General features: G+C 48.2%; 1 protein-coding gene across 2 annotated transcripts in view; it reads right to left on the reverse strand.

Moving 5' to 3' along the window:
- Positions 1-16,598, reverse strand: part of SLC39A11 (solute carrier family 39 member 11) — a 328,560-nt gene that overhangs the window by 216,738 nt on the left and 95,224 nt on the right. Inside the window, exon 5 of one of the 2 annotated variants that reach the window (XM_055331675.1) lies at positions 6,424-6,544. In XM_055331675.1, the coding sequence (XP_055187650.1) occupies positions 6,424-6,544 (121 nt within the window). Of the gene's footprint in view, positions 1-6,402; positions 6,545-16,598 lie in introns of both variants that reach the window. The other variant, XM_055331672.1, reaches the window with a different exon arrangement.

The following is a 16,598-nucleotide window of genomic DNA, read 5'->3' on the forward strand; positions in this document are numbered from 1 at the left end:
AGCCCTCTTCCGTACCACTTTCTCTGTGGCCCCAGCGCATCGGCTTCGAGTCTAACAGACTAGGAGACAGAAATATAGTGAGAGGACCTAAAAGACAGAAATAAGGGGGAACCTGGGTGGCTCAATGGTTGAGTGTCTCCCTTCAGGTCAGGTGGTGATCCTGGGGTCCTGGGATTGAGTCCCGCATCGGGCTCCCTGCATGGAGCCTGCTTCTCCCTCTGCCTGTGTCTCTGCCTGCCTCTCTCTCTCTCTCTCTCTCTCTCTCTGTCTCTCATGAATAAATAAATAAAATCTTTAAAAAAAAAAAAAAAAGGAGAACCCTGTTCTCTTGCCACCCGGTATTCCTTTAGGCTGATTACAGGCCACGGGAAGATGACTTTTTCAAAGTTGCCAAGTGCTGCTATGGGCTGAGTCATGTGCCCCTCAGACTCCTGTGTTGAAGCCTTAATCCCTGTATCCCAGAATGTAATTGTGTTTGGAGACAGGATCTTTCAAGAAGTAATTAGGTTAAAATGAGGTCACTAGGGTGGGTCCCTAATCCAATCCGACTGGCAAGGAGAGATAAGGACACTGCGGGCACACACAGCAGGGAGACCACGTGAGGGCCCAGGGAGAAAATGATCACTTACAAACCAAGGAGAGGGGCCTCAGAGGAAACCAGCCCAGGCGACATCTTGACCTCAGACTTCCAGTCTCCAGAACTGGGAGAAAGTAGGTTTCTACTGTTTAAGCCACCCCCAATCTGTGCAATTTTGTTATGGCAGCCGGAGCAGATTTAACCAAGTGCCAAACTGCCTCTAAGCCCAGGCCTTGTGAAAATGCACTCCCCAAATGACTGCCTAGCTTAGGAAAAGGCACAGGGGCAGGAAAAGTGCTACTTGAGTGTAGTGTTCAACATCAGGTGAAATACAATGCTCTTCAGAAGCACAAGAATCTGTAAAAGGTATGCACCTAATAACATTTCCAGGAGCTGGGACATGCTAACTGTCACTCATACCACCCACGTGGAGCCCTGTCCAAGGGGGTATTTATGTTTTACCTCCTTTTATTCAACGTCCACGATGCTAAAGCACTCCCAGTGATTATTTTTATTGAACACTTTGCTCTTCCTCCTTCTGCAAAATATTTTCCTATTTCCCTGCGTTAAGATGTGGCACATTTTAATAGCTCCAGTGCTGTTGCCATGTGCTGGCAGGTTTGGTTCATTCCCAGCCTTTTAATGAAGAAATCCAGGTTACAGGCCCTAGTCCAGAAAGGAGGTAGCAATGCCAGGACCTGCCTATGTTCCAGGCTCCAGACAATCTCAGGTCAGGAGAAGACTTTATTTTTTTTTAAAGATTTTATTTATTTATTCATGAGAATACACAGAGAGGAGAGAGGGAGAGAGGCAGAGACACAGGCAGAGGGAGAAGCAGGCTCCATGCAGGGAGCCTGACATGGGACTCAATCCCAGGACTCCAGGATAATGCCCTGGGCTGAAGGCAGACACTAAACCGCTGAGCCACCCAGGCTGTCCCAGGAGAAGACTTTAAAGCATTCCCCTAGGGACACCTGGGTGGCTCAGTGGTTGAGGGTCTGCCTTTGGCTCAGGGCATGATCCCGTGGTCCTGGGATCAAATTCCACATTGGGCTCCCTGCAGAGAGCCTGCTTCTCCCTCTGCCTCTGTCTCTGCCTCTCTCTGTTTGTCTCTCATGAATTAATAAAATCTTAAAAATAAATAAATAGGTCTATAAAGTGTCCTTTAACAAGTCAGTTACGGGCTGGTGGGTAGGAGAAGGAGTCTAGTTGCTAAAACCACATACCAAGACATTAAATTTACATTAAAAATTGTGAAGTGATTCTTTAATCTTTAGAGGTCTTACTGATAAAGTGTCAAAGTTAGTCATATACATCTCATGACAAACCTAACACACTATGTTAGAGACCTGATTACAAAGAAACATTCAGAATTTCTCCTAGGAGCTACATCTGATGCCCGATAGATGTAAGTTTACTAAATTTGACTCTCAGTATGGGTGACAGAAAGAGCATCCCCCTTCAAGGATGATGTTGAATATATGGAAGAAGAAAGAAGTGATTGTCACAGGAGCTTGGAAGCTGTTTAAATAAGTTCTTCTCTGGGCGCCTGGGTGGCTCAGTGGGTGAGCATCTGCCTCCTGCTCAGGTCATGATCCCAGGGTCCTCAGATGGGGTCCCGCATGGGGCTCCCTGCTCAGCGGGGAGTCTGCTCCCTCTGCCTCTGCCCCTCCCCACTACTTGTGCTCTCTCTCTAGATCTCTCTCTCAAGTAAACAAATATATATATATATATATATTTTTTTTTTTTTTAAGTCCTTTCTGCTTCCCTAGGATTAGGCTACTGCAAGGAATTTCGGTGCCGAGGTAGTCTAACCATTGGGAGTTGAACACACGTGGATGGACTCCTAGACAGAACCGGCAGCGGTCTCCCGAGAAGGGATTTCTCCCTGCAGTGCCCTCCCCTAGCACCCCACCCCTAATGAAAAATATAAAACCACCAAAGGCCAACCAGTGTCAAAATCCACCTAGGAGGTTCACCATCCCGCTAGGGAAACTGTCCCCAGTTAAAATGCAAACGCCTGAGCAGGAGTAAAACACTGTCGATTGTTGGGTACCTCCAGGCTCAGCAGTTTTATTCAATCTGTTCCCAGAGGTGCCTAAAGCAGGATGTTTAACTGGGAAAACAGGGGAGAGTCCTAGGTTAAAAGAGGACAGTATAAAAAAAAAAAAAAAAGAGGACAGTATGATACCTGGAGGACAAATGAAGGTATCCTGAGGACAGAGAAGGGCATCGGAGAACACCTGAACTCCATCCTGCTTCTGAAGGGATGAGCCCAGTAGGTACTAATCTGGGGGTCCTGTGCTTGGGAACCTGCAGTCAGAAGAGGCAAATTCTCCCAAGATCAGATCTGTCTCCGCAGGAGGATACTATCCAACAAGTCAGTAGCATAACCAAGAAGGAATTCGAGATTTCTGACTAAGATACAAACAAATAAATGTTGCTGGTGGGCTGGTGATAGCAGCTCATGCAAACCTATAACCCACTTAACGCTAGGTCTGTGTCGCTTTCATTTCGCAGAACATGGCTTCTAATTGGCCAGGCCATCTAGTTAGACTTACGCCTGCCAGGCAAGTTCTCCTATTATAAAAGAAAAGGGCATTAAGGAAAAAATCTGTTTCCAACTAGATTTTCTTATACCTTATGCTTTCCTGACTCAAGTCCTCTCCGACAAGCTTTGGAAAAGTTTATGGACAATAAACAGGTGCCACTTCCTAACTAAATAATTTCCCAAATTAAATCCACCTCTTTACCGGAAAATAATGCCTACTCCCATTCCTTCCACGGATACACAGAATTATAGACAATTCTCCATCTGCCCAATGCTAATGAATCAATGGAAAAAAATACCTCATTCCTGAAAAAAAGAGTTTCAACATCTGCCCTCAGAACAAACAACAGACTGAAATGGGTAGTTAACTATTAGTAAAAAAAAAAAAATGGCCTGATTCACTTTTTTACTACCGTCCTTGAACCTAGAGGGATTACTGGTAGAAAGAAAGAAAAAGAAAGAAAAAAAGAAAAGAAAAGAAAAGAAAGAAAGAAAGAAAGAAAGAAAGAAAGAAAGAAAAGAAAGATCGAACTGAATGGGGAAGGTTCACACACACACACAAAAAAAAAAAACCACCCCAAGATCTAGATGAACATCAGGGGTCATGAAGCCAATCTGAAGTGTGATGGATGTTATAGACCATTGGCTTGTAAAAACACGTATTATTTGGCATAAAATGGCATGAGATACATGAACCCTTTGGTGCCCATTCATGGACCCCAGATGCACGGAACCTCTGGTCTAATTTCCAGAAATTACTCAACAATATAATTGCCCACAGGGACATACCTACAAAAAGGCTCTCTGCTACATTCTTTATAAAAGCAAATGACCGGAAACAACCTACAACGCCATCAAGAGGGGACTAATTAAGGAAGATCATGGCCAGTAACAAGAGAGGGATGAATCTCTGAGCATCCCGGGAAACAAAGGCCAAAACAGGTTGCTCGCTGAAAAACATGAGGTAAGAAACAATGGGCTAAGCATGACCGTATAAACATAATATTTCTGAACAGATACACAGGAAACTAGAAACTGTGTGTCTGCCTGAGATGGAAGCCTGGACCATAACTTCAAGCCTGGGTTTGAAGTTGAAAGAAAAATTAACTTTTCTATTTTTAATCCGTGTTATTACTTTTTTAATTAAAAGAAAATTTGTTGGAGAGAGATAAATAAATAGCCGAATCGAGAGAAAGAGAGAGAGGCAGAAAGATTGGTGGTTTTAAAAGAACTTCTGGTCCAGCTAAGTCCCAAAATATCCCCAGCCTTGAGAATAGTTGATCTCGTAAAACATTTGGCACCAAGACATAAATAGGAAAGTGTCTCATAAATGCTTTCCCCAGCTCGGCGGGGCTGCTGCCACCGCTCAGAAGAGCTGAACCTTCTCTCCCACACTGTGGCTTTTCTGGCTTTTCCACTCGCTGAACCAATTATGGAACATTATAACACCAGCACCAATATTATTTTTTAAAGGCTGATGTTATTCACTAAATACTCATTAAGCTGATCTCCTTGTTCCATTTACAGCCAGCTTAAGGGCAGATCCAGATGGCACAAATAATGCATATTTGGGCTTGATCTGCATGCGGCCCGTCAGCAAATAGCCATTATCAGCTTGAGAGTCTCCAATTGCCTGACACCCACAGCTGTGTCCAGGTGTGCAGAAGAGCGACCTTTATGGAGATGGCCGGGCTCCCTGAGGTTCAGCAAACCATTTTTGTGATGGTTTTGCATCTTTGCATCTTTGCCTTTGCATCTGACCACTTAGCAACAGCAACCGAGGGTAGCTCGGTAACGGGCTGTGCCTCGGTGTTCCTGAGCAGAGAGGATGGGACTGCATCTCCCTGCCACATAGCCCTCCCTCCCTTCACTGATTCACCCTGGGTTGCCAGGAAGATCCAAGAGTCCCGGGAGGCTCTCCTGCACAGCCAACTCCCCTGGCCCTACGTTCTTATGGGCCTGCTGGACTAGGTCTATCAAAGGGAATGCCACTGTTTACCCTTTTTGATTGACAGGCTATGAACCCTTACCCTCACCCCCATCCCGTGGCCTTAAAGATAAAAAATGAGATAGAATAAAATCTGGCCAACTTTTTCATCCCAGAGAAGATTCAGAATGAGGATTTTTATAAAGTCTTCAGAGGGCTATGCAAGAGGGCCAGCATAGTAAGAGTTGCCAGAAGCTTCTGTCTCTGTGTTCCCAGGGTTGGGCATGAAAAATGAAAAGCTTTCTAGAGGACAGCACCCTGTCCTGGTTTCCAGATAGTTCCCGACTCTCCAAAGAAGGGGAACAGAAGAAAACACCCAAGTCGCTCTGATTTGAGTATGAATGGTGTATGGGATTGGAGACAGGGCGCAGAATTTTTGTGCTAACCCTCTTTTACGTGAGCTGATGTTAGATGAGTTGGCACTTCCTGTTAACATCCCACCCAGGAAGTTGTAAGAGGCAGTGAGGATCAACCCAAGTGGGGAAGATACTCCACGAATAATTCGTGCAGGACCCCATCGGAACACAGATCGGCGAGAACGGGCATCGCTATAACTTCTGTACATTGAGTACCCCTGAGGCCTAGAGATTGCCTGAGCCTACACACAGTGAAAAGATCAAATTAAAATACCTCCCGGAAACACGAAAGGACTGTTCCCCCCTTGAATCACTAAGGCAAAGACCTGTCGCCAGTCTGTTTCTCCCTGATTCATTCAGGAGAGAATTCTGTGCAAGAGGGGAGGCACCCCGTTCCCAGCATCCTTTCTGTGGTTTTAGTCTCCAAGTCTGTGGTCTACAGAAGAAGTGGGGAAGGCAGGGGAGGCACACATTTTACAGCATGGGAATTTGATAAATTCAAAGGGATAGAATGGCATCCACCTCTCCTCGTGCTACGTGGGCCTTAAATTAGCCAAATGCCCTGAGTGAGCGAGTGATGATGATGAGGCAAGGAGGGGCAGTCCTATCCTGAGACTGGGAAATGGGGAGACGGAGGGACAAATGCCAGATGCTGTAACCCAAATCAGCCCAGGCCCATCTGAGGGGTCCCTGTCTACTTGGCCATGCCTGGGAGACAAAGAGAAGGTCCTGTGAGCTCCCGTGTGGCAAGCCAGTGGTCTGGAGAACAACAGGAAAGGAAGGCACGGGGCCAAACCCCAGCTCAGCCCTGTGCAATGCTGGGGTAAGTAATCTGGAAGGACAGAACACTGGCCATTTCGCTCATCATTCCTCTGCCACCAGGCCCAAGCCTATGCTGCCTAACTCAGCCCAGGGTCTGCAGGGAGCTTGCCTGAAAGAAGCCCAGCTCTACCTATCCGGATGGAAAGTTCACTCTCAGGGAAGAGCAGCCTGGGACCCTCAGTGTCAGACTTCTTCGTCAACGCAGGGGCGAAGTTCAGTGCCAGGGCCGTCGGGGGGTCCTCTGCTGCACCCTGAAACAAGAAGCAGTGGCGTCACTGTAACACCCCCACTACCTTCACTCCCCAGACCCCTCCAGCTCAGAGCTGCCCAGGCAGCCTGCCAGTCTCTACCAGACGTGCCAGGGCTGGGCCAATGCCAGACCCAGATGTCAGGCCGGGCTGGCTCACAAGGATGACGACAAGCTTTCAGGTTGTAGAGCTTTTGGGATGATAAAAGCTCTGAGATCTGAGGGTCAATCGATGCTGATCTGAGAAACGGGAAAAACACATACTGGGAAAGATGGGGCCCCATCCTGCGGACAAAGGACCCAAGGGACTCCGCCCTTGAACCGTCCGAAGAAGCCTACATGGGCAGGTTCTCTCGGACAACAGCTGTGCTACCGGGACAAGGTCAACATTTGTAGGAACTGACCACCTTCACGTTTCTCATGAGATCCAAAAGAGAAAAGATCCAAACAAAGGTACCTCAAAAGAAGGAAACAATGACAGTCTCAGGGACCCAACATATTTGGAGTAAAGTCCAGATGGACCTTAAGACAGCCATGTGGCCCTTGTGCTTTGTCTGTAGCTAGTTAAGGAGACTGTCTTTGCATTAGGTAGGCAAAACTTTGTTTTTAAACATCCGCATGTTTAGTTAACAAATGGTTATAGACTCCCAACTTTGTGGCTACTTGGTGAACAAGACAAAGTCACAGCCTCTCATGGAGCCTAGGTTCTGGGAGGAACAGATAAATGAATCCATAATGGGGCCAAGCTTCTCTTCCATGGAAACCCACTGACCCTGCTGACTGACTGCTTACTCAGGATCCCAAAGGAAATGAGGAAGATGGGTAAGCACCCCCAAAATGGCTTTCATCCTCCACTTTCATCCAAACACGCTGATGCTAGTTGCTAAGGGAAGGAAGGTGAGTAGATCATTTAAATGGGAAAAAAAAAAAAAAAAACAGATACTTTCTGAAATCCAGGCGAAAATAGTTCCAAATAGAAGTTTCCATTTAAAATACATGTCTCTAGTATGGCAGAGAAGACTGGTGATCCAGTCCTTGTAATGCATCCGTTTATAAGCAACTACTAAAATTCTTGGTTAAGCCTCTTTCATGAAGGAAGTTTCATCAAAGTCATGCCTGGCTGTGTTTTACACACACACACACACACACACGTACACAGGCACGCACGTGCACGCACACACATGCACACGCGCCTCATTGTTGTCCAATGTCACTGTGGATCCGGAGTAGAAAGAGAATCTAATAATTCAGATATTTTAATTCATTATTTCTTTCCAACTACATGTTTGAAAATGAAAACACAAGCCCTTCTTCTCACGTCTTCCCATTTGTCCAATACATCGATACTGTCCTAATCGTTTTATTTGCAACATCCTCCATCACACATTAAAGAAGGGGGCCGGGCCACCTGGGTGGCTCAGTGGCTGAGCATCTGCCTTTGGCTCAGGGCGTGATCCCAGGGTCCTGGGATCGAGTCCCACATCGGGCTCCCCACAGGGAGCCTGCTTCTCCCTCTGCCTGTGTTTCTGCCTCTCTCTGTGTCTCTCATGAATAAATGAATGAGATATTTTAAAAATCAATAAAATTAAAATAAAGAAGGGTGCCAACACCTCCTTGAACCTTGTTGTAAAGACGGAGAAAAAAGCTTCATGGCCTTGTTTGAACTTCCCCCTCCTTTGGGTCCTTGGTCCCTTTATGGAGTCCCAGTGGCTGCAGGATCTCCCCTACTCTGTCCCCGGGAGGAGCACAAAGAGAGGCAGCCTGTCACACCATATCACAGTCAAGGTTGGCGGTACAGATGGACAGACTCGTGGGGACAGAAGGGGCTTTGAGGGGGCCAGTCTCTCCCCCCGTAGAAACTCCCTCTTGGCACCCCCGAGTGACAGCTGGTGCCTATGCTGTGCCATGGGCCAGCTAGTCACAGCTCTTTGTTTGTTTATATGCTTTAATTATTTCTAATTCTATGCCTCACGCTGACATCTGAGGAATTACTGCAGCAAGAAAAGACGTGTTTCACTACGTGATGGTGATTCGGCTGATTTTCCTTCCTTTGTCTTCCTTAATAATGTGATTTTTTTTTTATGATGTGATTGATGCATAACTGGGGAAAGGATATGGAAAGAGAACCATTTCATTACAGCAGAAATGCCACAGCATGCAGACGCTCGACGTGGCTTATCTGGCCTATTTAGCAAGGTGCAGCTCGGAGAGACCTGGTTGTAACTGAGAACCTTGGTTTTTCGGCCTCAGTGATTCTGTGGCCCGGGGCGGGGGGCACACTGGAGATGGGCGCTTTATCTGTGCAGGGGTGGGGAAGGGGAATGTTACTGGAATCTAATGGGCAGAAGAGGGGTGGGGGGCTGCTAAACATCCTAACAGGACAGCCCCCCCAATAAAAAGTGACCTGGCCAAACGTCACCTGGCTGAGGCTGAGGAACACTTAGAACGATTTAGGATGCTCAGGGACCCCAAAGCTCCGCATCTTGTCAGGAACACTGGAAACTCACAGACCCTCTTTTTTTACTGTGAAGATAAGAATTTTGCCACTTTTTCTAGGAAGACTGCCTTGCCTGCCTTCGTGTCTCTGGCAAATTTTTTTTTTAAGATTTTATTTATTTATTCATGAGAGACACAGAGAGGGAGAGAGAGAGAGGCAGAGACACAGGCAGAGGGAGAAGCAGGCTCCATGCGGGGAGCCCGACGTGGGACTCGATCCCGGGTCTCCAGGATCACACCCTGGGCTGAAGGCAGCACTAAACCACTGAGCCACCGGGGCAAACCACTGAGCCACCCCGGGCTGCCCTCTGGCAAATTCTTATGAAGCATCAACTGTGTATCAGAACTAAGCCAGGTTCTGGCAAAAAAAAAAAAAAAAAAGTAGCCAAATCCTCCTGCCTTAGTGAATCTTGCAGTTCTCCTTCCAGAGGCAGACAATAAAGTAACAATAAATATAAAACAGAGTGCCAGGAAGTGATAATGCAAGAGGAAATGGGAGTTCCAGCCAGTTAGCAAGGAGTTCCCAGAATAATGGGGTATGTGTCCTGGCTTTTGGTTTTTTGGGTTTTCAGGTTTGGGTTTTTTGGTTTTCAGCTTTGGGTTTCGGCGTTGGGCCAGGTTTTGCTCCAGCACCTGACAGGTGTGCTAGCTGGGCGGGAAATAGTAAGGATGGAGCGCTCCTCTAGATAAGATACTGAGGGAGGCCTCTCTGAGACCGTGGTGTTTGAGCGAAGACCTGAAAGTAAGGAAGAAGCCACACTGATTTCTGAAGACTGAGTTTCCAGCAAGGCACTACAAGGCAAGCCTCCCCCTGCCCTGCCATCTCCTTTCATCATTTTTAAAACTATTTTATTTATTCATGAGAGACACACAGAGAGCAGGCACACAGGCAGAGGGAGAAGCAGGCTCCACGCAGGGAGCCCGATGTGGGACTCGATCCCAGGTCTCCAGGGTCACCCCCTGGGCTGAAGGCAGACGCTCAACTGCTGAGCCACCCAGGTGTCCCTCCTTTCACCATTTTATCCCACCTCCAACTTCACTTAGAAGGTGTCCTTCTAGGGGCACCTGGGGGCTCAGGCAGTTAAGTATCTGCCTTCGGCTCAGGTCATGATCTCAGGGTCCCAGGATGAAGCCCCTCTTTGGGTTCCCTGTTCAGCAGGGAGTCTGCTTCTCCCTCTCCCTCTGTTCTCTCTCTCTCTCAAATAAATAAATAAAATCTTAAAAAAGAAGAGGAAGAAGGAGGAGGAGGAGGAGGAGGAGGAGGAGGAGTGGTAGTAGTAGTCGTCCTTTGAAAAGCTAAACGAGGCACTTGACCGGGATGAGCACTGGGTGTTATACTACACGTTGGCAAATCAAACTCCAATAAAAAAATATACAAAATAAATAAAAATTTAAAAACAAAAATAAATAAAAATAAAAGCTAAACGAGGGCCCAGCATATCCCACCTGTCCCAGCCCCTCCATGAGCCCCACCCCACACCCAGCCTTCGAAGGCCTGGGGCCAGCTGTGCAGCAGGAGAGCCACCGGGGGCGTCCAGAGAGAAGCCGGGGATAGCTTCCACGGCCCATGCCTGGCAACGCTCCCCACGCGTCTCTGGGCCCAGACAGCGGCCGGCCTCCAGCACTCCTTCCAGACTCGCTTCTGGGATTCTAACATCCCCCACCCTCCGCTCTCAAGGCTGATGAGGAAAACAGAAATAGAAATACATCCCTCAGAATTTCAAGGAATGGCCCCTGGGGGAGATGCTAATGCTGCTTTGGTGGCTTTATCATAACACCCGGGAAAGTGGGGGGAAAGTCAGGAAGCCCCTGTGGGACCATCCTGCAGGATATGACCCTACTCCTCACTCCCTGGAGCCCCGTCTGCTCCCCGAGTGCACACACTGCAGGTGGAGAGGGCACTGCTTTGAACACAACCTGGGCTGGTGCACCGGTGACCAAGACCCCAGGGAGAAATTCCTCCTCTGCACCCTCCTCTTGCTTTGCTGATGGCAGCACAGCCCTCTTTACTTGGTGTCATCACCACCTTACATTTCTGGGACTTTTGTTTTCTTTTTTAATCTTCTGCAAAGCTTTTCCATTCGTGTTCCCCACTGCATCCTTGCCAGCCCTCTCACCTCAGCAAGGTGAGAACGTGATCCCTTCAGGGCAGACATTTGACTAATGCAAGCTGCTCTTGACTCTCGACCATCAGAGGGGGATGGGTCCCCCTCCCCCTCTCTCTGGCAGTTTCGCTTGTGCAGTTTGGGGTTGCTGTGTCACCAAACATCAAGGTGCCAGACATGCAGGCTCCTTCCCAAAGTACAAGATTGATTTCTTCTGCATCAGCCCCTCCCCCCAAGTCCGCCTCCGGCTCTTCCCAGACCCTCCCCATCCCCACCCTCCCCTCCGAATCCAGCGTGGCCCCAAAAGCAGGGAGGGGGCTGCTGGGAGGCACCAGGCAATACCACCCAGGGCCATGGAACTTAAGACTGCTGTCTTCTTGCAACAGAATTATTATTAATTATTATTATTATTATTAATGGCTCAAAGCAAGTGTCTGGTTCAGAACAAACACAGCAATTTCCACCCACTCTGGAAGGGCTGTGCAAGGGGGCAGGACCTGGAGAATAATTAGCACTTTCCAGAAGCAAAAGAGAAGGAATGGAGAAGAAAGGAGAGAAGGAAGAAATAAAATCGGGGGAGGGCGGAGGAAAGCAGCCCCACAATATGCCTGATATGACAATGTAAAGGCTTCACAAGATAATACATATATCTTCTCTAGGAAATACAGTCCAGGTGCCACTCATCAGGGTGTGCAATGCCAGGCATGAGGGAGGACAACCACTGGTCACTGAAGTTTCTGGAGCCCCAGAGAAATGAGCCCCACAAGGCAAAGCCCAGGGCACAGCCAAGGCTGCAGTCGTGCCCAGAAGAAGTCTATCTGGGCAAACGGAAACCCCCTGCTGACCCACAGCTGGACACATGCCACCGGGAGCTAAAGCCCAGCAGCCCCCAAAACTCATTGCAGGCAGTTTGACCCATTTGCTCCAACTCCCAGTGGCCAACGTCTGCGTGGTCCCCTGTCTCTGGCTCATCTCCCACCAGGATGTCAACCGCTCTGAGTAACTGTCAGGGGAGAGCAAAGTAGGCCGCCCCGTGATACTCATGGGGCACACTGCCTGCCATGTTCATTCAGGCTGGGGGAGTCCTGGGGTGACTCTGAGTTACCCCAACCCCATGGAGTCCGGTCTCGTTAACTGAGGTTGGTGAGCCGGTCAGGGCTCTCAAATGACAAGTGAAGGGAAAGGTCGGAGGATTAATTAGTGCCCCTGCCAGCCACCCAGACACAGCTAAAGCGAGGCAGTGTTCCACCCAAAGGAGAAAGGAACAAGGGTCCGAGAGAGGCTGCAGCCCCTCCCTGGGGACTCGGGGCGAGCTGATGCTAGGGCAGGTGCCTGGAGCCCCTGTGGGCTTTGCCTCCTCCCGCTGCCCAGCCTCTGCCTCCCATCATCCCCACTTAACCCAGACACACAAGGTGACGTTAAATAATTGATGCTGTTTTTATTACCGGGAAATTGCAGTCGTAATGACACTCGTAACACAATCTTAAATTATTCCACATAATGGAAAAAAAATTAAATGTCGCCCCTGATCGCCAGCCAGAATAGGGATGACACTTACATAATAGATGACCTTCTCTCCCAGGGAGCCCAGCAGCGTCCTGCTGCCCAGGGCCTGGCTGGCCTAGGGTGACAAGTAGCTGGCCTCAAAGCAAACAGGGACACAGAATGGTAGAGACACTGAGGCAGAGGGTACAATCCTGCCTCCGGCTCCTTCAGGCAGGACGCTGCTGTCTTTCCTACCTCAGTTTACCTATGTGTTCAGGGATCATAAGTCATAACCAGGAGCCTTAAAGACAAGAAGACACAGCTCAAAGTACTTGGCTCCTGCTGGTTTGCCCTGCCCGAGCACAGTAGGGTGGCAACTCAGCTTCAGTCCTCTCTCCCTCTGGCAACAGCACAGCATCCCATCAATGGCCAGCAGGGCAGGTTTCCAAGCTGGATGCTAGATAGCTTTAAAATCTTGGCTGAAGAAGACTGAGCTTCCTCCTCCAGGAAGCCTTTCTAAACAGACCCAGCCTAGTTTGGGTTAAAAAGGCCTCCCTCAAAATAAGTCAGTCGGAGAAGGACAAACATTATATGGTCTCATTCATTTGGGGAATATAAAAAATAGTGAACGGGAATAAAGGGGAAAGGAGAGAAAATGAGTGGGAAATATCAGTGAGGGAGACAGAACATGAAGACTCCTAACTCTGGGAAATGAACAAGGGGTGGTGGAAGGGGAGGTGGGCGGGGGGTGGGGGTGACTGGGTGACAGGCACTGAGGGGGGCACTTGATGGGATGAGCACTGGGTGTTATGCTGTATGTTGGCAAATTGAACTCCAATACAAAAAAAAAAAAAAAATGCCTCCCTCTCGGGACACCAGGGAAGCTCAATGGTTGAGTGTCTGCCTTTGGCTCAGGTTGTGGTTCTAGAGTCCCTAGATCAAGTCCCGCATCGAGTCCCACATCGGGCTCCCCCGGAGGAGCCTGCTTCTCCCTCTGCCTATGTCTCTGTGTGTGTCTCTCATGAATAAATAAATAAAATCTTTAAAAAAAAAAGAAAAAGCCTTCCTCTCTGTGTGCCCCCTGGACATCCCACACATGCTCCTGTCACAACATTTACCAAACTGTGCACAGTAACTTGGAGCATCCTTGGTGACCTCAAGATCGTGGGATTCTCAAAGCAGGAGTCGCGTCTTCTGGCTCTCCCGTCGGGGCTCAGTACAGGGCCAACGTTCACTAACTCCGTGAATCTCCCAAGAATGAAACAATACTACAAAAATCTCCAAAGTCAGAGGGGGGGAATGTTGTGTGACAGACAACACAAAGACCCAGGTGACCACAAAAGGTTTAGGTCTTGAGAGAGATGGAAGGGGGGATTCGTGTAGAATGAGAAAGAAAAGACTGGAAATATTCAAGGCAGTCTAGCTAATGGCAAGAAGTGGGGCTTCCCACTCACCTTCCCGCCTCCGCTTCTGCCTTCCTGAGGATGATGTATGATCTTCAACATCAGCCCTGACACCACGTAAGGGAGGGTAGCCCCCAATCCTATGGCTTGCCACCCGAAGGCTCCATGTCCACTCCCCTTCCTGGCAGGAAGGCTCAGAGCAGGATGGCCCAGCTCACACCCCTTGAAGTCAAGACCTTTCCGCTCTGAAGCCCATGACCCCTTCCAAGGCCACATCTTCCACCTTCCTCCCCACGTCCTCCCTGACCTCAGCCCAGAGCTTCACGATGGCAGAAGTTAATTACGGACCTCTAGCTATATTTAAGCTATGGAAGTCTACTATTGCTCAGACTATCTTTTTAGGGACAAGACCTTCTCCTATTTCTGATGCCAAATTACTATTCATAATCAAGCCTATTTAATCATATAAAACAGATTTTAACGTACCGCACAGGCTCTGCAAAAAGATACAGCTCTCTGAAAGCCTGCAAAGACAGCCCTCCAATAGCTGGCCCAGGTAAGTGGCTCTGTGCTTGTGTTCCCAGGAGCCACGTCTTCTGCGCGCATGGCTGACAAAGCGATGGGGGTTGGCAGATTTTCCAAGCCATTACGTGTTTTCTTCTAACTCCCAATACAACTTTTCCTTAAAACAAAAATATAAATCTAAAGAAATGCAGATACCTAGGCATACTGAGGTATCTTCTTTGTAACCCTCAATGATTACCCATCACTTTTAACCTACTTCTCGGCCTACTCCTAGAATTCATTAAAATACACCCATATGATCCACACTGTGCCTCTTCTGGCTTCTCAACAGTTTGAGGACCCCCCAGCTGGGCTTTCTCAGGCAACTCTTTCTTACCTATGTTCTCCTTTTGAAAGGTTTCATATCTTACAGAAATCTGCTAAAAGATAAGACTTTTCTTTACAAGAAGAAGAAGAAGGGGAGGAGGAGGAGGAGGAGGAGGAATGCATGTGTAGCAGATACTTATTGCTTGGTAACAAAACACCCCAGAACTTAGTAGCTTAAAGCAATAATCATCATTGCTCATGAGTCTACAATCAATGGGGCACTGCTGCTGCTCTGCTGTCTAGGCTCTGTCAAGGTTGACTGGACTCATGGCTCGCCCAGGGGTTGGATGGTCTAGGATGGCACATGCATCTGGCAGCCCACAGGCTGCTGGCCAGGAGTTGTCTGACTCTTGGCTGGGAAACATGGATTCTTCTCCATGTGGCTTGTCATCCTCTAGCAAGCTACACCGGGCCTAATTCATATGGTGAATTCAGGGTTTCAAGGGCAGCGAGATAAGGCAACATCCAAAGTCAGGTGCTGTTCAAATCTCTGCCTGGATCACATTTGCTACCATCCTATGGACCTCAGTAAGTCCGTGATTACCGAAGGCATGGATACATCTGCTGTACCTCTTGTTGGAAGGATGTAGTGTCAGGTTGTCAGAGTACGGATGACAACTGGGAGGAATCTGTGGCCGTTTTTGCAATTGACCAGAGGACATGCACAGACACGTAAAATGTTGCACCCCTCAGGGAGCCCACAAACCGCATTGCAGCCCTGCATGGATCTAGCCTATACACAACTGCTCCAGATTAAACCCACAAATTCAGCCTCATTTGCCGAAAACAGTGCTTCTGTGATGGGGGCCCAAGGACACATTCTCAGAGGTCTTAAAGTTTTATATAAAAAATTTTTAATTTTGTGTTTTCGCTTCAATGATAATCTACAAAAAAAAATAATAATACCAACAATCTAAATCACTAAGGTAACAACCCCGCTAGACCCAAATCCTACTGCTTGACTTCAGTGCCTTTGTTTGCATTCATGTTTACGACCCAGTTGGTACCAAGCAGTACCGCTCCTGTCATTGAGGGCTAATTGCCGAGCACAGATTCAATAGACAGATTATGTGTTTGAGCCAAGCTTAGGTCAAATGACTTCATGGAATTCTGTACAGATGATAGAGGCTTCCAAGTGGTTCTAGGACAGCAGCCGGAGAGCAGACTCCATCCAGTGGCTTTCGCTGGACACATGTGCCCGAACCAGTGTTAGAGTAAGCAACTCTGCACTAAACGTCTTGTCATTGTACCGTGCTCCGCTTCTGCCCTCTTATATTATCATATGCGATCCTCCGTATCTTCTTGGGATGTAGACTGACAGGCAGCAATACTCCCCACCCCGCTATGGGCCAAACTTCCCCACCACTAAAATTCACATCTCAGGCAGCCCAGGTGGCTCAGCAGTTTAGTGCCGCCTTCAGCCCAGGGCCTGATCCTGGAGACCTGGGATCGAGTCCCATGTCAGGCTCCCTGCATGGAGCCTGCTCCTCCCTCTGCCTCTCTCTCTCTTCCCCCTGCCCCCCCCCCATTAACAAATAAATAGAATCTTAAAAAATAAAATAAAAGAAAATAAAATAAAATTCACATCTCAAAATCCTAACCCTCCAGTGCCCCCAGGATGGGACTCTATCAAAGGTAAGATCTTTAACGAGGTAATTAAATGAAAATGAAGTATGTT

Source organism: Nyctereutes procyonoides, unplaced genomic scaffold, assembly GCF_905146905.1.
Source record: "Nyctereutes procyonoides isolate TBG_1078 unplaced genomic scaffold, NYPRO_anot_genome, whole genome shotgun sequence".
NCBI classification, from domain to species: domain Eukaryota; kingdom Metazoa; phylum Chordata; class Mammalia; order Carnivora; family Canidae; genus Nyctereutes; species Nyctereutes procyonoides.